The following is a 27,520-nucleotide window of genomic DNA, read 5'->3' on the forward strand; positions in this document are numbered from 1 at the left end:
ACTTGTCCACTCAATTAGAGTCTGCCTGCCACAGAGGCATTAGTGAGGGGCAGGGATGGTGCTCACACCTGCCCATCTGAGCCCCAGAGGCAGCACAGTCTGAGAAGTATTTTATGCCATGAGAAGATTGAAGCACAGACAATATTTTTCTTCAAAGAAATGAAGGCTAATATATGGCTCTCAGGGTGGCACTCATCTACTTTAACAATATCCATCCAGAAGACAGGAACCCATTCTGATGGGTAGACACCTTTATTGGAAAAGGGTAAGAATCTCCAGCTGGTGATCAATTCTGCCATAAAGCAGCTATGACTGCATACAAGCACACCTTTTCAGTGGTGAACAATGACATCACCCCACAGTTCTAATCACTAAAATCTATTGCAGCACTGGAAACACCAGGAAGGGTAATAAAACACATAGTTGGAACTAAAAAACACTGTGTAGAGGTCAGAAAGTAAATGAGTGAACTGAACGATTCCTTTTTCCCCTCTGTTTTATGTGGAAGCTGGCACCACCATTTCCAGTCAACCTCAGGAACAGTGATTATTAACATTTTAGAAGGCTAAACAATACAAACTTGAAGTATGTTAATGAAAAAATAAACTTGGAAAAACACACAGTGCTGCTCATTTGTTCTGTTCTACCAAGGTATTTCTTTTCCCTAATTAAAAATAATAGGCATAAAACTGCAACAGTGGCGTACATGTAAACCCATATTAATTGAAATTAAGTGGAAAATTGAACAAGCATATTACACTGCAATACATAACACTTGTTTTAACCAATTATTCATCCACAAAATTAGCACCTTACACACCATGCAGTTAATTACAGTAGCCATTAGAATGAATCAGATTTGCATTGGCAATATTATTTATCATAAAACAATATTTCAGCTGCTTTATTGCATATGATTGCTTAAAAATCTAATAACTTGCTTCTTAATTCTTACTCTCCACTGGGCTTTGTGCTTCAATTTTATGAAATTATTATTCTGATTTTCTTGAAACACTGAACCTCATTCCGTTCACCTGATGATTTATAATGAGGCTGCTTAGCTCTTCCTAGAAGCTGGTGGCAATTGTCAATGGAGTTGTGAGGGATTTAGCTGCTGTGAGAATTTTAATATACTTCCTGCAGCTGCAGAACACATTCACCTGAGAAGTCAATTGCCTCACTTGGCCATATACAAATTCAACCGGCCAAAGCCAGTTTATAGTACCACAAGATTCTGTATTTGAGGTAATATCACAAAAACTAAGACAAAAGAATTTTTTCTCTTTTTATTATATTGTAATAAAGCCTTAAAAATGCCAGCATTAAAAAAACCCAATCAAAACCAAATCTAAAAGTTACTTTCCATCCATTTCACAAAGTATTTTGGCATGCCAAACTTGAAGCATATAAGTAACCCTTACCCCAGTAACCTTAGCAGTGGTTTTAAGGTCAAATACACAGGCTAAAAGGTAGTATCTCACTCAACAACAAAAACAAAAAAAAGTAAAAATATTTTAAATCTATCTCTGCAACAATTATAATTTAGGTAGCCTTAAACACATTGTTCACTCAAGAGTTCTTGCATATTGCTCTTGCTGGAACTCTAGCACATGTTCTTACCCTTATTATTCATCCATGAGTGCTGTCTTCAGTAAAGAACCTTTCCTGACACAAGGTTGTGACATGGAACGGTGGCACAGATGAATTTAATGGGGATGACAGTGTTTGGAAGATTTCAACCTATTTATGAATCTATGCTGAAGTTTTTAAAAGGGCACATAATGATAGGACAAAAGGGAATGGCTTTAAATAGAAAGAGGTCAGGTTTAGAGGAAGAAATTTAAGGTGGTAAGTCACGGGAACAAGTTGCCCAGATTAGCTGTGAATGCTCCATCCCTGGAAGTGTTCAAGCCAGGCTGGATAGGGCTTTGGTCTAGTTCCCCTCCTCATGGCAGGGGGACTAAAACTACTTGATCTTTATGGTCTTTCCTTTCCAATCCAAACAATTATATTCCATGATTCTATTGTATGATTAACTCGATGGAGATGGCCCTGCACTAAACTCCTCATCCAAATTTGTTCTTTTCTGTTGTCAAGTCTCCAAAGCACACAAATATGTAGATGATGAAAAAGAAACATGTTCTCTCACCGAGAAAGTGATTCCAACTAGCAACTGTTAATTTCTTGGATCTATTTAGAAACAATTAGTGTACTTACAGGCAGTGATCCAAGAAAGCACTTATGGATGCTGTTAGTCCCTGCGCATGGTGAGCCAGCTCTGGACTGCTTCCCATGCTCCAGAGCTACTCCAGCAGCTCCCAGAACTGGTGGTCCTGGCTACCAGAGACTAATAAAATAGTTCTTCTAGGAATGATCCCCTTCTTCCAAATATGGAAAAAAAACCAAAACCAAACCTACATCTTTGCAGCAAATTCTGAAATTTGGCTACTGATTCTACTACTGAGCATGAAATAAGCATTCTTTAATAGATCTCATTATTGTATACATTTTTGATGTAAAACTTCATTCCTCTTTTTTTCCAGATTTTAACCCTCAAGGAAGATGAAATACTATTTTTTTTGCTTGCCAGCTTGTAATACTACAAAGCCTCATCAAGCAAGGATGTTAAAGAGTGCAAAATTACTATGGCTAATATGCTATTTCTGCTTTTTAGCTTTTCCAAAGATGACAATACTTTGCATTTTAAAGAATTAATAAAGGGTAAAAGGAAGAGCGAAAATACTTTACATTCCAGGCAATCCCTCAACCCCTTATTTCATTCCCTGAGGAGAAATAGGAGAACAAAATAAAAGACACAATATGGGAGAATATTTTTTTCAAAGTGCAGAGCAATTTGCTTACTTTGCCATGAGTTTAGCACTGAAATGAAGGGAAATTGTTAGTTATTATTATTATTATTATTATTATTATTATTATTATTATTATTAACAGTAACAACAACAACAATAATCATAGCAATAATTTAAAAATTCTCAGTGATCAAAAGGTTGTTTATTACAAAGTCATAAGAGGCATTACAATGAAAACCACAGGCATATCCTACCGCCTCCAATTATTTCATAATGTTTCTCCATGATTATATCGCAATTTAGTTTCTCTATGATTTCCCTAAATATGCCATTAAAATATTCAGTGATTCTTTGTGATAAGTTTTGTTTTGAGGGACAAGAGGCTGACAGAGATGAGATCTAGTTTTGCTGGCAAGTATGTCCCACATTCACATTCTGTTCACCATACTTTAAGTCCATCAACCAATGTGTTTTCCTTTATTTTCTTTCCTTTGCTTTAGTGAATTTCTTAAAAAAAATCAGGACAACAGTAATATTTCCAACAAAACCATGGTAGTGTCTATCTTCTGCAGGATCTAGTGTGTGGCTTCTTATCTCTGTCAGCAGTCCATGTTGTCCCTGTTGTGCTCCTTGGGAACACGTGTAACTTTCCCTGGATCTATATGCTCTGGATGACATGCCACCAAGTCAGTCATCCCAGAAACATGCACTGAAGAAATGTGTGGTATCTGGTAAAACAGAGGAAAGGTTGTACACGAGAACCATATTGTTCATCTATAGTTAAATTGTCCTTGTTTAAAGATATAGGAAAAAATCTGATTTTGGAACCTTTTCCAGAGTCTATTATCAGAGCTTTCTAGCAAAGCAATGTGAAATGATAAAGTAACTTTCAGTTCTGTATAATTTGTAAGGTTCTGGGTGTATTTTTCTACTAAAAAATCAATTGTAGTAGTTTATTTATTTATTTGTTTCCCTATTTTAATTTATTATAGGCTCTTGGACTGAAGAAAAGAGGCATTTTTTTGCTCTGTGGGAAATTTCATGCAGTTTAAATATCCTTTTTCACCGGGAAATGTAGTTTTGATGTTGAGGCGAAACACATAGCATAAAACTGAAACAATGTGAAGGTAAATTAAAAGCTTAACTCAAAGATTTTCAGTGTTACTGAGATAAGAAAGCCAAAAAAAAAGAAGACCCATTTTAATGCTGCTCTGGAACATTTTTAAAATTTGACAAGGAAGTTCCTTCCACTGTAATTCCCTCACCCAATGCTTTTGACCAGTTCTAACTCTCACTCTTCTTAAATGAAAGCCAGCATCAGGACTGTTACATTTTACATGTTGAGTAGCACCAAAATGTTGAGAATGACCGAGAGACCAAATTCAATGTACTGAAATCCAGAGATGACTTTGAAAAGATTTTTTCAGAGTACTTATCTGACTTCGGTGTTTTACATCTATTTAAACCTATACAGCAACTGCTATGTCAGAACACTCACAAATCTGCTGAGAGCTGGACCTTCACCCCTGGGTGCCCACAAGACAGTGGCAGTCTGGCTTCTCTTGTCAAGTTCAGTATGATCAGCAAAAAAGAGTAGCAGCAAAAGGTAGTCCTAGGAGAAGGTAAGTAAATAGATACCTATTTCTCCATATAATTTTCTTAACAGTACTATTATTTCTCTACACAATTCAGTTTCTTTGGTCACAAATGGCAACAAAGCTCAACTGCTACAGGTGCAAAAGTACATTAAATGGTGGCATAAAACTCTCTATACTTGCAAACATGCTTATATGAAGTATTTTAATCTATATAGAAAGTGGAGCTGCTGAGAGAAAACAATGGCCAATTGAAACATCCAATATGAAATGTATATAATCTGAATAAATTTAGATATAAATTAATTTTTAAGGCTAGAGAGACATGATCCAGATAGCTACCAAGGCTCAGAAAGGCAGTTGGAAAACGAATTGCAATATAAGGAGGTCTTATCAGGTGTATCATCACGTACATCTAATATATTGAAGGAAGAAATCAGGGAAAATAAAGAGAAGGAAAAACAAATGTGGTTTTGTAGTCAGACTTTGGAGGACCTTGATGAATTCTGTAACAACAATGAGAAGATTCAAGCTATTAAAGTGTTTGAGTTACTGTTGTGTTAAATTCGGGATTAATTAATATAAAAAAGGCTTTCAAAAATATAAACCAGAGCATATAGCAGTTTTTAGTGTCACACTGCTTCTTTCTCTGAATCAAAAAAAATAGCAACACGTCTGTGTGGGCTCCTGGCTCAGATTATATCAGGCTGCTAGAAAATTCAGATCTGGACTTATGCCTTACAGCTGATTTGCCTTTGGAAATTTCTGGATCTGACCCAGCATCACTGTAAAAATAATAATAACCATGTTTGAGTTCTAGGTCTGAAATGTGGGGCATAAAAATGAGGGCTGGACCATAATTAGGCTTGCCAGTGCCCAAGCATGAATATCAAACTGAATGACACACAGGATTTATTCAGGAGAATTAAAATGCTTTCTAATTCACTGTTTAAAAAACAGAAATTAATTTTAACTTTGCTCTGCTTTTATTTGCCGTCTAAAAATAAAAGTATAGGAATGTTAAGTCTGAGGAATATGATGTTTAAATGTGACACATTCCTTAAAATATGGAAAATACCCTTCCATTCTGACAGCACTTATGTTTTGTTGGCTGAGTTCTGATTAAACCAATTTTGGCATTAGAGCCTACATTTAATCAACAGATTTGCATGTTGCCGTGCAAAAGACTAAACAGTCATGTTTTAGTTCTTCATTCTACCTGGAAAACCAAAAGGGACATTTGTTAAACTAAATTTCTGTTCATCTGAAACCATGGACTTCCTGTGTGTCCCTTTGTACTCATTAAAAATAGCTAGGAACTGGATGAGATTCAGCAAACAGGTACGTATTTTTTGCACTTTCATTTTATGTGCACATTTGTACCTTTAGCAGAAAAGCTTTTCTCGTATTTATCCCAAATTTCCCTAATCTCCCTTTCTGCAAATAAACTCATTTATTCTTAATCCTCTTCTAAATTGCTTGGAAATACATTGGTCAGCCTTCTTTTATGAGAAATTTTACACCCTCAGGAAAAGCACTTTTATCTCAGAGAAGACACATGGTTAATTCATGAATGGATTTTGGGATTTTTGCACCCTTCTATGATGCACTCAGAAAGCTCTGCAAATCACTGCCAATCTCCTTTTCCTGGGAGCTGTAACCAGGACACCTGTACATCACTGTGTGTTCTTCTTCCCTATAAACCCTGTCTCTGGGTCCTTGCTCCCAGCCATGGCAGACATAAGCTGCCTTCCTTACTTTCAGTGCCCTCTACGTCTTGTTTGTGGCTGACCTTTGTCTGTGATGACCCAGCCCCCATGATTTCCCTTTGTTTTCTACTTCACTGCTTTGAACTGAAGTATTTAATGTCAGGACCCTGCTGTAAGTACCTGCACAAGTGACCTATCACCTTCCTCCAGATTCTTTTCCCACTGTTCCTTTACATGAAACTGCTATTTTTTTCTTAAGTCTGTAGCCTCTGCCAATCAAAGTTAGATACTGCAGATAATCAAAGTAAGATACTTCAACAGCATCAGCCTCTATTTATTTACTCTTTATTGTCTATGACTTAGATCACAGATACTTGGGATGAGTATTCTGGTATTGCTCTGTGTTTGAGTATCACCATAAATAATGCTGTTCCATCCATGCCACCAGCTTTTGCACAGCATGGGAAAAATAATATCCATTAACAGTGCAGGAAAAATAAATAATTTAACAGACTGGTAAATGTAATAAATATGCTTCTGCTCTTGGTGACTTTGAGGACTTGCCTTTTTCGAGTACTGTCCACTGAGCCAGAATTTCACCACAAAATTATGTTGGGTTTTGTTTCTGCTTGGTGTTAAGATGCATTTTTTAAAACAGTCTCACCAGGATGAAAAGGTACTAGGAATTCTGTCTAAAAGAAAGCAATAGCATAAACATCTCATCTTCAAAGGTCTAAAGGCAATAAATACCAAGGGATTAGATTAGCCTTTTGAGACCTGAAGCTGGTCACTGAGTGGAGTGAGTTACTCATCTAGATCAGCTAGCACAACTATTTATTAACTTCTTTGAATTATGGTCTTAGATATTAAAAAAATCTCTGGCTGGTGCTAGATGTGAAACCAACCCCAAATCTTGTAAAATCCCTAGTGTTTGGAGGCCATTAAATGTCTCCTTCTGCACATGCATTTTAAATTCTTTGTTCTGACTCTTGTTCCTCAGAGGTGGCTTGTAACAACTTTCCTGTGTCATGGAACTGATTACACTGAAAATCAAGTCAGATAAGTCTGTGAACTTCTCACTTTCTGTAGTGCTCCAGCTGGGCAGAAAGTCAATGTTCTTAGCAGCAACAGCAGTGACACGCATTTGGATTAGGCAAGTATGTTCTAATCTGCAAATGAAAAATGAGCTGGATGCTGAAATTTTCATCTCAGTATGAACTAAATCTATGTGTAGGAATGGAGACTTTTTAGTCCTTAATAGAAATGAATGGAAAAAAAACCCCTTTATTGTTTTTTGGATTCTCTTTGTTCGGATGATTTCATAATTTGATTATACGTATCATACTGAATCATGTATTAGTTAATAACAATACCTTCCCTGAAAATGTCTATGAATAGTTTATGTTAAAAAGTGAGAAAAATACTCACAAGTCACTGGAGATGGTTACAATTGTTTATGGCTTCATGTATTTTCTGTCAGACGGTTAAATGTAGCCTAATATTCTACTAGGCAGGATTCATCAAAGCAAATGAAGAGATTTTAACAGCTAAATTCATAGGTGGTGCATAGGTGAAGTCAGTTATTACTTAGATTTCAGCCACATCTTCCAGTGTTTATTTTCTTATTGAATAAACTTGACTATACTGTTAACCATTCTTTATGGTTTTGTGACAACACAACTGGATTACAGAGAGCAATTAATTTTGTTTCCCACTAATATAATGGTTACTGCCTTTTAAGCTTATCTTTTTATCTTTATTCCAAGAAGTAAAGAAGTGCTTGACTTTTGATGTAGAAAATAGGTTTTGATTTCTCTCCAGCATTTCTCAATGACCTTAATCTCATTATTTGTAATCGTAAGAAACACCTGTAGCTTAATTTTTTAGTGTGTTTGGGGTTTTCAATATTTTTTTAAATGCAGCTTCTGGAGAACACCATATATTTAGCTAAATAAAATAAAGGACATAGTCCTGTTTTCTTACCTGGTGAAAACTAATTCCTCATCATGCAGAATCTCTTCATAAATGTGAAACATTTATGACCACTGAGGGCAAGTATCATCTTTATAATTGTGAAGTCTGGTCTGAGGGAATTTAGGACTCACAACTTTGACTGTTCAAAATAAATAAATAGTAATATAGGAATTGAAAAGATATAATTTTCAAATTCGTAGGGGGGATAGGAAATGAGGCAGAAACAACAACTACCATGCCAATTTCAAATATTCACGGTAATTTTGACCTCATAGTCAAAGCATCAAATGTCTCACTCTTGCAATTCTCAGTGAATACATTTATGTCTGTCTTGCTGGTTAATCCACAGGAAATTCTACAACTACAATTAACGTTTTTGCCCTACAGCAACAAGAGAGAATTCAAGCTTTTATAATCTGGTTTTAATTATTTTACTGTATGCATCATGGTCCAGCCCATGCCATGTTTTATTAAAATAAAACTGAAGAAAAGGAAATTAGAGCTATCTATTTGGAAAAAAAACCTTTTCTATTCATGATTTACAAATCAGAAGATTTGGATTTTTGCACCTTTTTTTGTGTCTTTGACATTCCTAGGTTTTAGGAGCCTATTTGAGCTGTGGTTCTTTGTAGGAAAGCTTCCAGCCATGAGTGCTATTCACACCAAACAATTCATGCTTAATGATTGTCTTATATCCATGACTGGTAAATTCATGTATAAAATAATATCTCCCTGCACCCTCATGATAATTTTTCTGTGGTGGTGAATTTTATTTTAGGTTCTATAAAAGACTCTTTAGGCACTTACATTTCACAGTTCCCAATCTTTCACATAAAAGATAAATTAGATTCTCACATTGTTGGTAAAAGGTAAGTTAAAAAAGAAGACAAAAAAAGTCAAATTGAAATGTTTTTTACATGGCACACTGATGGAAACCAGGTATTTATTACCCTGCATCCAGCTATGCACACTACATTGACATCTCAGGAAACAGGTCTATATTATCATGGGGAAATCAATGAAGTTTGCTGCTCAATATGCAGTAGCTGTCAATAGTGCAAATAAAACCTGTCTCAAACTTTGTTGGAAGGGTAACTGAACAAAAATAATGGGGAAAAGTGAGTAGAGTGTGGAAGGTGTCCACTGAGATTTTGGGATTCCTAGATTCAATTTACATCTCACTCACAAACTTCCTCTGAGACCTTGTCCAAATCAAAAGAAAGAATTTAAGATCGTTAAGTGGGATTTAGGTAGGAGTTTGTGTTGTGTAAATCCAAGACTCTGATCCTTTAGGATATTTCTTGGTCTCATGGGTGTGTGGAAGATATTCACATTTTTACAAGGGAAGAACCCTTGGGGTTCAGAGCTGTGGTTGGGCGAATGCCCAGCACAGCACCACATTATCCCCAACACTGCCAGAATATCAGAATACTAATACAGTGGTATTAGTGACATCTCAAGGGTTGGAAATAGTTAAAAATTTGCCCAGAGAGTTACAGAGAAGGAGAAGGGGCTTGTGAAACAGTCCTCCTAGCCTCAAAGGAAGGACTCTGAGCCCAAACAAAGGACCCTTTCCAGATAGTCTGGGGTCTTGCTGAGGCACTGAGTTGGTTCCTGCTGAGTCTCTTGCCATTTGACTGGTGCCACAGGGCCCCATACCCTTTGGAATGCAAGACATGGGTGACAGTTCACAGTCTAGACAACATTAGTACTGCTTGGCATCTCATGAAGTAAAGAGCAATTAACAGAAGTAATAAATAAAAAAGAACAAAAACAAACCTACAAAATCCCAGAAAAATGTACCACATCTATCTGTAGTGCAGAAATGACAAAATGTGGGAGTTTTTGCTAAAATTAGTACAATGGAATGAAAATAATCAGCTCAAAATGGCATATCCTGAAATGACCCATGGCTGAAAGAAAACCTAATGACACCTTTCAAATCACCTTTTTTCTGAAGTTCATAAATACTCATCACTGCCATAAGGGCTTCAGATTACTTTTAGTATATTAGCACTGTTATTGCTTTTGTGAGCCAAAGCAATATGATCAGCTTTTTTTTCTGAAAAGGTACATTTTGTACCTTTTGCACCTCTGTACATTTGCACCTCTGAAAAGGTGGTGCTTTGTGTTGCAGCATTTTTGAAAGTGTTTACATGCCTATGGAGGTGGAGTAGCATCAAGTTTTTCAAATACAGAGACCAGTTAGGTACTGAAGCTCTATCTGTTTCTTTAGAAACCTGAACATTTAAAATTGTGCTTTTTATAACTTTGAAAGCCACAAGCATGGAAATTAAAGCTTCTTCTCCTTCCAATCTGACTCACTGTTTCACCAGACCATGCTGCATCAGCCCAGACCTTCATTCACATTGTTTCACTCAGCAGAAGCAATAAATTCACTTACTTGTGCAGGTCTTGTTGTATTTAGGGTTCTCTTGGGGAAACCCTTCCAAGCGACACTGGAACCTGTGCTGCCAAAATTCCTGAAACCACGGGTTCCGATGGTTGGTTTCTGGCCGGAGCTGTAGGTAGTAATCATCAAACCATTTCACGTCTGGGGACTGCAGCTTGATTGTTATCCCACCGACAGCTTCGTTCTGGTACCCTTCTGTCACGTCATACCTGTCTGCCCAGCCGTCACTGTAGGGGTAAAGGAGAGGGACACCACATTGGCCATCCAAAGGAATAAGAAAAGAGCTTCCTAGGCATTGAAAATCAGAGCCTAGGAGCACACACACTAAGCAGTTGTGGTTCTGAGTGGAGTCCTGTAAAGCACCTGTAATTCTTCCAGAGGAAGAATTCAGTGTTTTACTTACATTTGCTTGACATCGGGACCTTCTACTTAAATTATCTATTCCAAATCCTCCACGTATGGTAATTGAAACAATGTTAAAAGTCACAGATCCTGAAATCTGCTGTATATGAGTGTATCTCTGCATCAATTAACCTCACTGAGGGGAGAAAACCTTGTGTTCAGCGTTTCCCTGACACTGGGTTGATACTACTCTTGCCTGGGAGGAGAGGATGTGGCTTTGGGGACAGGACCTCTCACTGTGCAAAGGGCAGGGCTGTGTTGCAGACCATGTCCCTACTTCTTGAGGAAGCACAGCACAAGGAACCAGAAATAAGTCTTGAATGGGCTGGCACTGCTCAAGCAGAAACACCAGCACAGAGACAACATGACATTGCATCTGAAACAATTAATTCTCTCTGTGGACATGGCTAATGAAGCTGGGCAGAGCATTATGCAGATCCAGGTGTTGCTCCTATTTCTTTGTTGCTTGTGGCTGGAGCTTTATGGAGTTGTGTGATACTGTACTGTACACAGAATTTTAATCCCCTTCTGTTAACCTTTCATCTTGCAACACGCAAACCACAAGGAGACAGAAGCAACTGACAACCCCACTCAAACAAAATATCACAAACATTCAGGGTAATTGCCCTCTCCTCATTTCACAATGAATTCTTCTGGAAGTACTGCCATTTATGAAGTTTCACTCAATCCTAAAAATGTACATATCTTATTAGAACATTTCAGATTTCTTCTCTTTTATCATGAACATGATATTTCAGTTTTTCGAAGCTCAGAGACTTGGCGAAGAATCTCAGATTAGCATTTGTCCCTCCTCTAAGAAGTCACTGATGTTGACTATAGAGAGTACCTTTAAATCCTAAAAGTTGAGTAATTGAAGGATGAAAAATAAGCTCAACTTGTCTTATTTTACATCTTCATGATTTGTTTAAAGCTAGCCCTTCTGTAAGTTAGTCATGCTTTAAGTGATGTAGGTGACCTTTATATGTGTGGATCTGTTCTCTTTTGATCATTCACTGCCTGTCTTAAACTTTTCTTCTGTACTGCAGAATGGGCAGGAATCCTGCTGCAGACACCTGGTCCCCAGTGCATTCCTTAAGCTGTGCATTCAGCTGTCCCCACAGAGCAAACACATCCTCAGAGAGTGACTCCTGCACAAGACACTATTTCAGCAGAGCCTGGACTCTTGACTATGTCTTCCTAGCACAGCTGCAATGTCAGTAAATAGCAGCTTCACCATGGGGAAAAAAATATCCAGTGTCTGGAATCAAAATGAAAGAACCATTAAACATGCTTCAGATTTCAAATGCACTTATTTACTCAGCACAGAAGAGTAAAATATGCATTCAAAAAAGGAGGAAGATAAGCATTGCTGTTTAGCTTGAGTATAACACTTGGAAAATTTACCTTCCAGCTTAGGGATTAACACCGGTGTTAATGTTCCCAACTGCACTCAAGAGTCTCAGTAAGACAAACAGCCCCCACTTCCACCAGGAATGTTTACTGGACAGATTTAAATCCCATTATGGGTTGTTTTGTGATAAAAGCCACAGAAGGTGTTTTAAATTTATGACCGATTTAACCTTTCCTTTAAAAGATTCATCTTGTTCTTTGGCAAGTTTTTAAAGCAGTTTTATCCACCCTCATGAAACCTGACAAGTTTTTTAATGCAGGAAGTAATAGGCTTTGTAGTGTGGGATTTTTTTCCTTAAACTGGGTGGAATTTGAAAGAATTAAAGCCATGCTGTCAGTATCCCAGCTTTATGAGTTGTCCCATAAAAAAAAACAAACAAAAGAAAACAAAATAAACCCCAAAACCCCCAGAAAAAAACCCCTGCTTTCTTGTAATTAATTTCTTTATAATTTTCAAAGGTGTTGATTTGTAGATTTAATCCAGGAGGGTGCTATAAAATTTACAGAATTACTTTATGATTAGCTATCCCTCCAAGAAGATTTGCAACAGAGATACCATTTTATACCTTTAAATTATTAAAAAAGATGGAAATGACAACTTTTTAATGACAATTACATAACCCTCCTTCTCAACTTTTCTGCAGGAGAGCTTCTTAATTCAACAGAGCTGCTTCTCATTCAAATAAGTATTTCAGCTTAGCTTCTTGAACAAAAAGTGTTTAGGAATATTCTATAAAACCTACTCAAAGTACATATTGTACAGACAACAATGTAGAGATAACAAAGGCTCAGATGGACAATGTGGAAAAGCAAATGTTAAACTACTATTCCAAAATTGGTGAAAGTGAAGTATTCTACAGGATAGAATGACTATTTAAAAATCTAGTTTGTTTCAGAGGTGAAGGGTGAACCAAAAAGTGAGATGATCTAGAAAACAGGCTTGGTTGAATTAGCTGAAGATTTATAGGCTAAAGAACCAAACACAATACTAGGGAAGACGTGCTATTTGTCTTCAGGTACATCAAAGCATGAGCTAAAAGATCACAAGTTGTTTATCATATCGAGATAAGCATCCAGGACTTAAACTGAAAAGAAAATGACTCAGACAGCAGGAAATTTTCCTCACAGCAAAGAGAATGAGGAACTAGAATAGCTTGAAGTGAAGACTCTTAGGAGTGTCACAGAGCAAGACAGACAAGCATCCATCTGATATAAATGTCCCTGCCTGGGTGAAGGGATGGCAGTAGGCTATCTGACTTCTTGACATCCACTATGCATTAGTAGTTGTTGAGATTTGACATATGTCTGGGAATGATGATTCCGTAAAACCCAGCAGGCTAGACAAAAAATTCAGAGAAATTTAAAACAATAACTCTCCTTCACAGCTCCCCCAGCTTCTTGTAGTGTTTTGCCTTAGTTATTTTTTTCATTATTGTATTTTTTCTCTCTCTGTAGTTGCTACGGGAAGCAACAAGGAAGAGAAATTTATTTAGGCTAAATGATGTGTTAAAGCTATACACACAGCTAATTCCAATGATGCAGTCAGGGTAGGCAGGAGTGTACACTGGGTTAAAATAACTCTTAATGAAAATGAAACTGTTTTATCTCTCTTTTATTGGGTGAAAGGAAAGTTTCTACATCTAATCCCCAAATAACACTGTCTCAGTATAATTAAGATAATCCTTTGAGGTTTAAAAACAGAAAAGAAATTCTACATTCCCTAATTTAGACATTTTGGTTGACAGTCTGAAGTAAACAAAGGTCTGGCAGTTTAAGGCCACTTTCTCAGTTTTGAATATCCATAGCACCAATTCTGTAATATTGGCCCTATATGTAAGATTTGTGACTTCCATAGCCCAAATGACCTTTGTCATGGGAAACTCCAAAACCAATGAGTCAACGATAAGGTATCATATTTGAACAACTACAAAATGATTTGCCCAAACTGACATGCCTACACACTAAATAGACACAGATTTAATTTTTACATATTACAAGTCTTTTATACTTGATTAAGCCATTTCTTAAATCTCAGTTATAGAGTTTATAATATTGATTTCAGTGAAAGTTTTCAGCTTCTTGAGAAGCCTTTCAAGGAAGTGGGGAAATTCTGCCACTTTTTAGGGACAGCTGGACTAAAAAAGTTTCAAACTGGAAAATCCAATGCTGATAAAGAGATTAAATAAATATTATAATTGACTATTTTTCCATTCAGTACCACAATATCCTTCAAGGACAACTTCAGATTTAAGTACTCCTGAACAATGCCAATGCCTGTTGTGGCTTTTTTTCATTCCATGCAGTATCTTGGCAGAGTTGGAACTTTGCTGTTCTGGGAATCGAATTATGGTAAAAAATATACAACCTTTGATTTGAAGACCATTAACTATAGTCTGCTTCAAAATTTAGCAAGAGCATATGTTGGATAACACAAGAGGGGCAGAACAAAGAGGTACACTGTGCAAATTGACAATCCATGAAACTACTGCAACCTTTTTCAGTCGCTATTTTGTGAATATTTGACAATCAACTCCTTTTAGTTCCATTGTACTAATAAATTAAGCAACAGTGAGTTGCAAATATGATTTTTTTGACTATTGGAGATATTTTTCAAGCTATAGCTAGCATTTCTTTTCTTTAAAGCTGCTCACTTTAAAAAAAAAGGTTGTCATTGATAAGCTATCAAGGTATCAGGTATATACTATCAAGATCTATTAGGTATTATTAGGAATATACTATCAAGATATAAAGATTTTTTGGGAATTAACTAACTAACTAACTAACTAGAATGGTGCAGTTGTCTGCTCGAGGCTGCTGCCAGTCCAGGGTTGGAGAAGGCAGCAGGGAGAGGTCTAATGCTAAGCCAGCTACATCTGCAATCTGGTGGATGTCCAGGACACCAGCCGGAGGTGATGTTCCTGCAGAAGCTCCTCCCCATGCTACCTTGTGCCCTGTCTTTTTATTGCAGTTCTTTAGAGCATATAAAGCTGCAGAGATGTCTCATGGTTTGGTCCATTAAGTGATTCACTAGACTGAAAGAAAGTTTTCAGCTTTTGGCTCTGGACAAATTATGATCAGTAAAACATTGTGAGTTAGTACCAGTGAGCAGGCAAACATAGCTTTAGGATTCCTGTGAAAATCACCTGGAAAATTCAGCACACATTCTACACCTCTATTTCTAAGATTAGACAAAATACTAAGAGACACAGGTGTGCAACAAAATAGACTCCCTTTTGTGAACTCTTCCACTTATTTTTCTATGTTGAAAATGCAGCAGGGTCTTGGAATCAGTTGAGCTGATTTCTTTTTCTCTGAGGTCCCTTTCAAGCTATAGCTAACATTATTACAGTTAATGAGTGCATTCATTAGGCTGTATACTGGTGTCTTTTTTGTTATGCAAAAATCTGTTTGTAGGCAGGCCACATAACAATGATGAAAACTGCTGTTCTGCCCACATCTATAATCACTCTCCTGCCAAAAATCTGACCAATAGCACTTGAAAATATATTTCTCCACCTGTGTAGGAGTTTTTGTCTAAGTGGCTTTAAAATTAATTTCACTGTATTTCTCTGCTCTTCCAAGGTTTTTTCCCATATATTTTAAAAGCTCTAAAAGTATTAAAGAGTCCTCATGCTCTTCTCAAAGCACTATGGGTCTTGCAAAGGTAAATTTGTTTGGTTAATACTGAGAGAAGGGTGGCACTGCTTTTGCTGAGCAGCTGTAAACTGATGCATTTAGATGAGCTAATTTTATAGTAACTGTTCATGCAATGAATTCTTGTTTTGCTGCCTGGCTTTTTTTAGATTGCAGTTACTCTTTTTTTTTCCTTCTTTTTCATGTATTTTATATAAATAAATAAATTTAAGGGTAATTCAAAGGAAAGAAATTACTTGATTATTTTTAGGCAGTTTGGCCCACAGTTTTCTACAATGTGATAGCTAGAAGTAACTATGCAGTGAATTTGGCCAATACCTTACACAGGGGGTTACTGGTACTAATTACTTGCTGAGTATCCATACTTCCCCAAGCTGAGAAAGGTTGTGATGGCAACTTGAGGGATGGTAGCCTATAGCAACATCTAATTTGCATGAAAACAGAGAGTTTTGCAGCTGTGTTCATATCTAGTTCAGAGCTGCAAAGTAATTCAGCCTGACTGTATTCGGGTGCACAAGAAAAATAGACTTTCCAATGTGTGATTCCTATTTCTTTACACTTACCAGGTGTCAAAGCTGACCATTTTTACTGAAGTTATATCTATATATATATAAGTCATGTGAGATGCCCCCTAAATTGAGGGAAAATTTGCCTGAAACTCCTGAAAACACCAAGAACACTCAAATTGTGCAGTATGCTCTCTTGATTCTCAAATAATTCTTTCATGAGGAGAAGGAAAATATTTGACATATTTCCAAGAAGAAAGGCATTTTGGATGGCTAGAAAATTTGCTTTTCTTGGGATCAAATGCAAAGTTGTGCTACAATGAAAGTCCCTTACTTTTTTTGCTATGTTCAAACTAAATCAATTGTTTGTAAAGGTTTTGATGTTTGTCTAGGCTAATTAGACCCAGTTTTATCCAACTTTCCTCTGACAAGCTGATTTCTAAATTTGCTGTCACTCAGAGTGTCATTCTTCCTGAAGTGCCCAGCTGGTCCTTGTCTCTACAGACTCAGTGCTACCTTGGGATGCTCTGGTAATGCCGACAGTGTCATGGACGTGACTTGGGTGCTGCTGTCAGTGAGAATCAAAATGAGAGCTCTGTGGGCTAAAGATGAGAAGGCAGGGATTGAGTGTCTTCTTGTGATCTGAATAGACATAGGGATGTCCTATCCCAAGCTAATGCTTGTTCACATTCCAAGCAGGCAGCTCCCACACTGTGTCCAGTTTCCTGGCTATAGTTACCCAGGAGAAACTGATAAGCCTTTAATAAGGGGCAGGGAGGGAAGAGAAAGCAAACTTTTCATGACATGTTGTAAAAAAAGTAGTGGGAAGCACTTTTCTTCAGATTTTGCATTAGATAAGGATGGTTAAAAGAGAGTAAAACCAAACAAAGGGATGTGCCCTGTAGGAAAACCTAAAATTTCTTTGGGAACTGGCCATCAGACATCAGGACTGCTTCTTCACTGCTGTTTTACAGGGTAAAAAGATTACTTCATATCCTTGAAGTGTATTTTCCAAATGTTGCAGCAGCTTTTCTTTTCAACAATGTTAATGCTGTTGAGTCATATCTAAAATTCACTCTAAGCTCCTCAAACCATAAACCTCTCCTAGTGACAGCCTAAAAGCCACCACTTACATAATGTCAGCAACAGCAGAAAAAAAGGAAAGGAAAAAGAATGGTCCATGTCTAAAGCACTTCAATTTCATATGGATTTTTACTGTGAAAATACTGATTTTTATCTCCTCCAGAATCCCAAACTTCAGAATAGTTTCAGGGCACTAGAAAGTAGTATCCATTGCAGTATTATGTAATCTACAAAGGGTATATAAACAAATACCAAAAAAAGTCATGAACAGAAATCAGGGCTTGGCAGAAATGATAAGCAAATACCTACTGTCTTCAAATGCTGTCACAAAGCTATTTTCTACACATCCCATGCCCCTGGAATGGAAACATATCTGGGATGACCCTAAATGCTGCAAGATCCTCAGTGTGTTCTGCAGAAGAGATATATAAACCAGTACTGCATTTCTACTCATGACTGGTCCCATTGATTCAGAGGATTTTTCATTACATCAAGTCCACCAGGACTATTTTATAGTCCTATAAAACCTATTCTGAATCAGAGTTATCTTACGATAGTAATTTATAGAGGCTTCCAGTGATGGAATGATTCCCCATTAGACATCCAACCACTACTTTTAGGGACATGCAACAACAATCTTTAAGATAAATTCAAACATAGGCATATGAATGAACAGATAACTGTGATGGTCTTTAAAAATATTCCAGAAATGGAAAAAAATGGTTTAAAGGAAGCCATTTACTTATTTTACAGAAAATGTAACACATATAATCATATGATTTCTATATGCATACATATATATTTTTTTCATATGAGTGTATATTTACAGGATTTTCACCCTGAAAAGATGCATGCAATAATCAGCATGCAATAATCTCTCATGTCTGTGTGCCAGCTATTAAGTGTTTTTTTTAACATTTAACAGTTACTAAACTATGCTATGAAATATAATTCAAAAGAACACTTGAGGTGTTGCCTCTTGTTGCTGCAGAATAACATTTTAGTAATAAATAATACACTTAATGCATAAACAAGGAACAGTATGATTAAATCAGTATAAACTAATATATCTAGGTATTTTATAGAGAAGTAAACATTAAACAAAAATGAGTTTAAAAGTTAGTCAACACCAAATAAAATTTAAAGAAACATAAGTATATTTCATATTTCAGTAGCTACTCTTAATAGCAATGCATATGTTAACACTATACTTTACTATTTTGGAGAGAATTTGTTTATGAATAATCAGAAACTTTAGGATGAACCCTTGAACATGGAACAGAAAGGTAAGGATGGTATGTTAACAATATTATTTAGGACCTTTTTTTGAAACCATGCCTACCTAGAAAGGTTGCACTGGTCTAATAGTACAGAGGTAAGCAGAATATTACTTTCTAAAAAGTCTTAAATCTGCTGACTTTGGTGTATACTCTAGTAGATCTAGAGGGTCTAATATAAAATTTCTAGTTGAACAATGCATAGCAAATTCTGCATGTGCAAAGATTTTAAAATGACAAATATTATGTAGGCTTTTTCAGAGAAAGAGTAAGTCATTTCAAGCCCATAAATGCACTAATTAGCACACAGTTAATCAAAAATACAAATAAAATAATATTCATAGTCTCCCAGGGAGTTAGCAATTTCAATAATTTTTTTAACATCCTGTCCATCAAATGGAGGCAAATACAGCAAGGGAAACCAAGCTAGTGAAAATATACTGAAATTCTCCTGCTTAAATCAGCTGAAGTTTTGCCACTGACATCATCCAGGACTGCCTCTTGCTCAGATCAAAACATATCCCTCTAATTCAGTGCCTGCCCTCAGACAATATAATGCATGGTGATTGGCTCATCCCATCCACTCATATTGGTATTATCCATGGATATAGAGAGAATTGAATTATAGAGCAGCTTTATAATCCCTTCATCTTCTAAAGATCAATTCAGAATAATTCAGTCATCACAGGCTATAAACATGATGTTCTTCTAGTCAACTCTGTGAGGAAGACTCAAGACTGTCAGAAAAAGAACATCACTAGACAGTAATTGCCTTCAGAGGAAGAAAATGTGTCAAAGACCTTGCAGTCTGACTGCCTCTTGCTCTACAGCACCCAAAGCCACCTTCTTCTTGAAAAGAGTGGCTCATATTGAATGTGCTGACACCTCAGAGCTACGATGCAATATGTACATCACAAGGTTTGAGAAGTCTGTTGAAGGGATTTGTCACTGCAGCAAATCACAAATCTTTTACAAGAATCAGAGCTCAGGAATATATTTATATCTTAGTGGCACAAACAAATCTGAAACCAGAGTGATGTCCATTGTTTTATTTCTTTAAGTAATTGGGTCTCTGAAAAACCTGATCTAGTGGAAGGTGGTTCTTCAAACACAAGCCATTCTATGATTTTATGATTTCTTTTGTTGAAGCATTTTTTATTTCTCATTTCTACACATTTAGAACAATCATTTTCAAAAGCAAATGCACATCTATGCACTCAACTAATTTTATACCAATTACTTGAGGTGCCCAGAGCTCGGAGTTAGACATTTTAAATAAGTGACTATAACTCCCACAATGAAGGATTGATTTCTGTGTTGCCATCCACACAGACAAGATAGAACTTGCTTTACTGTGCTCAAACCAAAGCTCATGAAACCCAACAATCTCCCCCTAATGGAGTTCAGTAAAAAAATTTTATATGTAGTCAGGGCCCAGAAGAAGAATTTGAATAAGTTTAGCAAGCAGCAGCTCACGTGTTCTACCATTTTAATGGGTGAGAATTTATGTCAGCAACATGAAACAAAATAAGTCTGATTTGAAGTAGTCTTTAGGATCATTTCAATTTGGATGAAAGTAAATCATAACACCTGTTTACAATACCACTTTCCCAACAAGTACAGGAAATCTTAAAAATTCACAGCCAGTGGCTTCTTTACCACATCTTTCTGTTTTAGTGTGTCATTAAAAAAAGTAATTTCTCTCAGCATAAATATTGCTGAGATTTCTTTACACTGTCCTAACCCATGTGGAGGAGGAATATTTTTAAAATAAGGTGAGAGAACTCACAGATATGAAGCCCATTAGATCAGGACCATTAAATTTTCCCTAGTTTCTCTGTTCAAGTAGGCCTGATTTTCATTGAACAGCACATTTATGGCTCCTTTGTTGTATTGAGTTGACAGATATTTGCCTTAACAAAAATAGAATGAGACCCATGGGTAATCTGTACCCTGTGAAATTGCCTTCTGCATTAGAAATTTGCTTAAAAATACAAATAGTGAAAGTGTAAAGTTGAAAACAAATGCCATCCAGAATATATTGAGAGAAAAAGAATAAAAATGCGATGAGGAGATCATACTTCAAGTAAAAATGTATCACTTAACACGTATTCTGTATTAAACTGTAAGTCTACCAAGAAAGTATTAGTATGTACTTTTAAACTATTTTTGTTGAAATTACTGAAAACAATGCTTATACTTATGCAAAGCCCTTAAGACATCATGATCAGGCTTTAGGTTTCAGAGATGCGGCTGTGGTTACAGCCACATTTGAATCCTGCACACACTTGAATCCTGCAAGTGAAGTTTGGCAGCATCTCCATGTCTGTCTCTGAGAGCACAGTCTATCACTAGAACTGCTCACTCATCTGCAAACATTTAGATCTGGTCTGGGGGGTTTTGGCTTAAAATCTATTGAAACAAAGCTTTGAAAATAAAGGACTGTTAATGGCCTACAGGAAAAAAATTGGATGTGGGGTTATCTAAAAAGCTTAAATATCTGTTCTGCAGTACAATAACACAACAGGTTGTTATTTGACAAGTTCTTTCAAAAATTTCATTGAAAATACATTCCATAATTAACTTATGTACAGATCACATGGATGACATAAATTCAGGAAATAGTGATACAAAATCAATACCTGATTCTTTTTTGTAAAATAAATTTTAACTTCATGAACTGCATGCCTATCTGTCTTGCAATTATATGTCAGAGATTTAAAAAAAATCTTAAAATTTGAAAAAAATTCATTGTTTAAAAAATGACATTTGAGATGTACCTTGTTTATATTTCCAAGTGACATGAAAGACATAGGGCAAGGTGCAATGATTCCATCAGCAATTTTTTATTACTTTCCTTAGTGTATCCATGTCCTAAACTAGTGATAAATTAGGATACTAGGAACTCATCTATCATGATTTATCAGTTCATACATAGCAAGACCTTTCCTTGTGACAGGACTCTAAGTGAAAACCTCCAACTAAAATAGCAAAGTATGTCTCCAACTAAAATGGCTCACATATGATAATACATTTTGTATCTATTCCTCTGTAAGTGGTACATTAATAGTAGGGCTAGTTTAAAATCTAGTTTAAAATCTAATTTACACATTTACATTTAAAACACTTTCATTCAGGGTTCTTACTCAAGGGTAAGTCTCTTGATGTTTGCAACTGTTTATCACTAGCTTCATGGGCAACACAAACATTATTTATTGCTGGGAGCAGCTTAATGAGTTTTCTTGTTAGACTGTATTTGAGCCGAATCCTAACATGAATATTCCACTGGAAAATTGATTCCAAGTTTTATATATTGAGAGAACATTTTCCAGAGATTTGGTTGGCATTGGTCAGCATGAAGAGAGAAAAACAAAGCCTCTACATCACAGCTTTGTTTTACATATCTTGAACTTTTTGGTTCCATAAATTATTTCAGCGCTTACAATACTCTAGATATTTCATAAAATTTTATGAGAACATCTTCATAACATTACAAATCCTGAAGAAACAGATCTCTTTATCAATCTTTCAAAGTTAGAAAAAAGGTAAAGTGCTGAATCCATATCCATGTTGCCAAGCAACAGTTTTCAACTAAGAAAATATAAAAATATAGAACGAAATATTAGAGTCAAGATGGGATCTATGCCAAAGCAGATCACTAAGCCATGTTAAAAGTTTGAATGTACTTTCTTGAATCAAAGTGTCAGTAGATAATCTTCTGTTTCCCTGACTGAAAAGAAATATTGATTGAGGGTATAAACTTGCTCTCCTAACTAGGAGAAGCATGATAAAAAGTAAAGTGAGAAGTGACTCTGAAAAGAGTTAATATTAGTAGGGTAATAGTGCCTAATAGAGCTTGAAGTACAAAATCATATAAGTGCCAGGAGAGATTTTGGTTGTAACAAAGTCTCAATAGCAGCTTTTCTCAACAGAGTGATGTTATTTAAATTTTGTGATAATAGACTGGCAGAAGCTCTGTTTTAAATTGAATTATGCCAAGAAGAAAATAAAAAGAGAATCTTTTAAAAGGATTTATTTTACTTATTTTACTTATACATCTTTTGAGCCATAAACTATTGCTCAATCACTTAAAGACTCCAGAAGTACCTAACAATAGTAAATCAATGGGCATACCTGACCTTTTCAAAGAAAGCTTACAAGAACTTTTTGAAAGTGCACCATATAGTCCAATATTAGCAGTCTCAGAGGCTTTAAAAGGAGCAAAGGAAAGGAAGCAATGTGAAAAAAAATAGAAAAAAAAATCTTCTCAATTCTCCACATTGAAGGACATTTAAAAGTTTAGGAGAAAGAACCTGCCTGCCAATTTTAATTAATTTTCATTTCAAAATCTATTGAAATACTTTTTCTAGTCTGTTTAATACCAATAAATTTGAAACAAAGCTGTTGGGACTTTTTTTTACCAGATAACCCCTTCAGCAAAACTGGCTGGCAGTATGAAACCTAGATATTTAAAATAGTTTTATTTGACTGTAACTCTATGATAATTAAATAAAAATTGCCTGTTTACACTGAGTATTTTATTTCATAATTTTTAAATCTGTTGCTTAAAATAAGTATAGTTTCAGTACTTTTACTTATTTCCTTTTTTTTTAAATACAGCATTAAAGACTGTCCTGTTTATTCTTAATAGATTAATAAATAAATCTTAAGAATATATTTACTTATTTTCATTCGTCAGTATCAGCCAGAACTCTGAGTACCTCAACAAATGATGCCAAGGTTTTATTGGATGATGATTCTTAGTTCCTGTTGTAGTCAACATCCTGACATGAATATTTGTTTATAGCACTTAATAAAATGAACCAAATATTTATCATCAGACCTCTTTTTGTCATTCTTTTTCCTGTAGATATCAAGCTGATATTATTATTTTATAAAATCCTGTCTACATCAATTTATTAATTGGAAGTGTGAATGAACATGACTGAACAATTTGGTGGTTAGACCATTAAGCTTGGAAATAGAATTCTTAGGCTGGAAAAAACCTCTAAGGTCATTGAGTCCAACCATTAACCCAGCACTGCCAAGTCCACCACTAAAACACATCCCCAAGTGCCACGAGAACATTTGGATGATTTCTATGTAGTAGAACAGAAATACTGATGAGACTGAAAGAGAAGTAGCTCACAATAACTTCTAAGGAACTTATTGATAGATCAACTTCTATCCTGACTGGAGGGAGAGGGGAGCTGAACACTATTCCCAGGAAGGTGAACACGATGGAAGTTTGTGTAACCACAGTCTATGACTGCTGGTTTGTCACAGGTGAAATAACTGTGACATTCTACCACAAATTATTGTTTAACATGTTTCTCCTGAGATATGAGTAAGTCTCTTACTATCATGCCATCCATTACATGTGTGCCTACTCCCTCTGCTCCCTCTGCAATGTCCTGGGAAACTTATGAATAGTCTACATGAAGCAAATAAAACAGGCCCATGGTGCTCTCAAAGACATGAACAAACACTGTGAACACCAGCTATTGGAGAGAGCAAAGCAGTCATTCCTTCTGAACATGCTATGCAAAGAAACACCACTGACACTGAGGTGCTCCTGTGGTCTATGAGTGGGCAGTGACACAAAGCTTACAACAGCATTTGCTGGCAGCCAAGAATTCATATTCATAGCAAAAACAGCTTCTCCAGGGCAGTGAGACAAAAATTTATTGTGTTTGTTCTGTTGCCATAGTTTTGGTTTCCTTGAGGCTGTTGTAGGGACAGAAAGGGCAAGAAGGAAGTACTATTGGGTAAACATATAGAAGAAAAGCTCATAGTGAAAAAATACTGTGTTTGAAATTATGGCAGTGTGTAGTAGCGTTGGAACTGCAGTTGATGTGCTGCAGATGGCTGGTAGAGCCCTTGGTGTGTGGACTGCATGGTACCCAGCCTTGAGGGGTGACTGCTTTTTGGAAAAAACATCTACATCATAATCTGAGACAGATTAAATATCAGAGGTGGACTAAACTGTAATTTAGTCCCTCTAGTCATGGCACATGTGGCAAAATTTGGTCTACATAGCAAAGGTGGAGAAAAAGACAAATCATGTGTCTCTGCTCATGGCAGGGAGTTGTAGCTATATGATCTTTAAAGTCCCTTCCAACTCCAATCATCCAATGATTTTATGATTCTATGAACCTTGGTGCAAGTAAACAGCAATAATTTTGGGCCTGAGCATACCAGCAAAACAGCATTTTCCTTAAATAAATAAGTCACATACTGCATTACTTCTCTTTTTTTTTTTTTAATTTCTTAACCTTGCACTAGAAATGGAATTGTAATAAGTAATATGGCATGAGGAAATGTAAAATAAAGGTGCAATTAATACAGTGACAAACAAAAACCAAGTCATTGCCGATGTAGAATTTTTCAGGAAAGAAACTAGCAATATACAGAAAGCAGATAATTCCTTCTTATTGTTTACAGAGGTTAAGTTGACTGGAAAAGATACTTTAATTTGGGGGGAAATATCTAAATGCAAAATGCTGTCGATGATTAAGTGCCATCACAACTGAGGTCTGAAGAGGCATTGAGCAGATGGCTCCACCTAATGTTCAGGCCAGTGATGTCATGAAGAAACCACTCTCCTCTGACAGGTTACACAATTATTTGGATTTTTTTCTTTCTTTCTGACCGTAAATCAGAAATTCCACTAATTCCGTTAGGCTGGAATAGTGTAGGGTGTTACAGGTGAGTGTCTATCCACACAACTATTAGTGTGACAAGAGGTGTGGACTACACTTCTGATGAAATAAAGTAACTTGTGCTGATAATTTCATCGTTCTGAAAAGTTTAGAAACTTGTAAATACTCTTATGATTGATTCCAAACCAAGATTATGTCATCATTGTATTTTGTGACATTTGAGGGTTTATTTTGAACCTATATTCTTAAATTCTCTGCTGTGCTGTAAACTATCCAATCCTATAGGTTGGAAGAATGAGACTCAAATTAGTTTTACTGTGATCATGCATTTGATTTCTTAACTGAGAAAGTTAAACAGTGATAGCGATGATCAGAGTACATTTGGAATTTGGGGATTTATTTCTGAACTCTTTGTGGGTTAAGAACCCAAGACTCATTCTTCTCCATATTTGTCACACACCCATTTATATCCATCTATATTTTTATAATTGTTTTAATAACTTGAATTGCTCATAAAGAAGAAAGATGAAAAAGAGCTGTGGGGACATTAAGAGATGAAACTGCCTTAACCAACAACTTCAGAAAAAAAAAAGAGAAATCAGAAGTACTTTTTTTGTAAGAACTTGTTTCAAAATAGATTCAGCAGCCAGGGTCTGATACAGGTAAAGAGTTCTTATATTTTGATCTTTTATAGCCCAGACTGCCTTCTAAAGTTCTGCCAAAAGGATTATAAAGGACATTTAAGTATTTTGTGAGGATTTTTCATCCCAGAGAGGCTGCTAAAATAAAAGCATGACCTTATCTGAGATACTTATATTAGTCACAGAAAGTTTAGAATAATAAAAGAGTTTTTGAAATTGCTTGGTGTCCTGAAATCAAAGTGCTTATGTGATGAGAAAGAATTATGCAATAAGAATTGAAGGGAAAAAAAAAGAGACAAATAAACATACTTTCTAAAAAGAAACACATAACTTTAATTCACAGAAAAAGATCCCAAACTAATCCCCTGAAATTCTTAAGGGAAAAAAAAAATTAAGATTTACATACATAATTTCCATACAATTAAAAGTCCCAGAGGTTTTTTTGATTATTTTTCAATGATAAAAATGAAGATAATGCTAATAAGTACTGTTATAAAAAAGAGGAATGGGAAGAAAGACATGAAAATACCTGAATCGGTTATTTTCCTAATCTGAGGCAGAGGTTCCCAAACCATGAAGTATGAGCCAAGTATATGGACAGAAGAGAAACTAATAAATTCTTCTGATGCTCACTCTCTCAATGGGATCTGATCTGGCTGGTGTGAAATTTGGCTTATAAAAACTGGGAATAATTGATTCAGAACATTTCCTGCACAACATTCCCATGTTACTCAGAAAGCTATACTTAGTTTGGCTATAGCAGAAGTATTCTTTGGCTAAAATAATTAGAAGTCAAGCTACCAAGAGGCTTGTGACAGCAAAGGAAAATATAAGACTTTGATAACAGCTCATGTGACAGGGCAAAGACTGAGGGCATGGGGAACATAATAGAGGTGTTTTATTTTGTTTCTCTGTTGTTCATGGCTTTCTTGGTGTTTTCCAGTAGATTGCTGTCAAATGTCTTGGGACATTTTCATGGGACTGTGTTTGGCAGAAAATACTTGGATCATTTCCTGAAAAAATTAACATTGTATAGTTTTTACTCATCCAACCAAACCAATAAAACCAACAACATTTTATGCTCCTATGTATCTGCTCAGCTCAAAGTGCAACACTTCCAATAGGAGGACAGCAGAGAATTCTGTTTTTATTTTAACTTTAGTGTTTGCTGATCTTGAAATTATTTCTGCATTGAAGGAGGTCTTGACGGTAAAACACATACGCAAAAGTAAATTTAATAATAGAACAAAAGTGCAGCCACATTGCCAAACTGAAAAAAAAAGTAACTCAGGAATTATTCAATCTGGAATTTCATGGCATATGTAGCATAAATGTAAAAAGAAAGAAAGCCAAAACTAAAGACTGCAACCACAAAAAAAGAAAA

The 27,520-nt window shown here is 35.9% G+C and overlaps 1 protein-coding gene across 4 annotated transcripts in view; it reads right to left on the reverse strand.

Annotated features, from left to right (window-relative positions):
* Nucleotides 1-27,520, reverse strand: part of GRM5 (glutamate metabotropic receptor 5) — a 245,452-nt gene that overhangs the window by 50,769 nt on the left and 167,163 nt on the right. For all 4 annotated transcript variants that reach the window (XM_066544701.1, XM_066544700.1, XM_066544702.1 and 1 more), the window contains one exon: nt 10,493-10,728. In XM_066544701.1, the coding sequence (XP_066400798.1) occupies nt 10,493-10,728 (236 nt within the window). The remainder of the gene's footprint in view (nt 1-10,492; nt 10,729-27,520) is intronic.

This window comes from Molothrus aeneus, chromosome 2 (assembly GCF_037042795.1).
Source record: "Molothrus aeneus isolate 106 chromosome 2, BPBGC_Maene_1.0, whole genome shotgun sequence".
Classification (NCBI taxonomy): Eukaryota; Metazoa; Chordata; class Aves; order Passeriformes; family Icteridae; genus Molothrus; species Molothrus aeneus.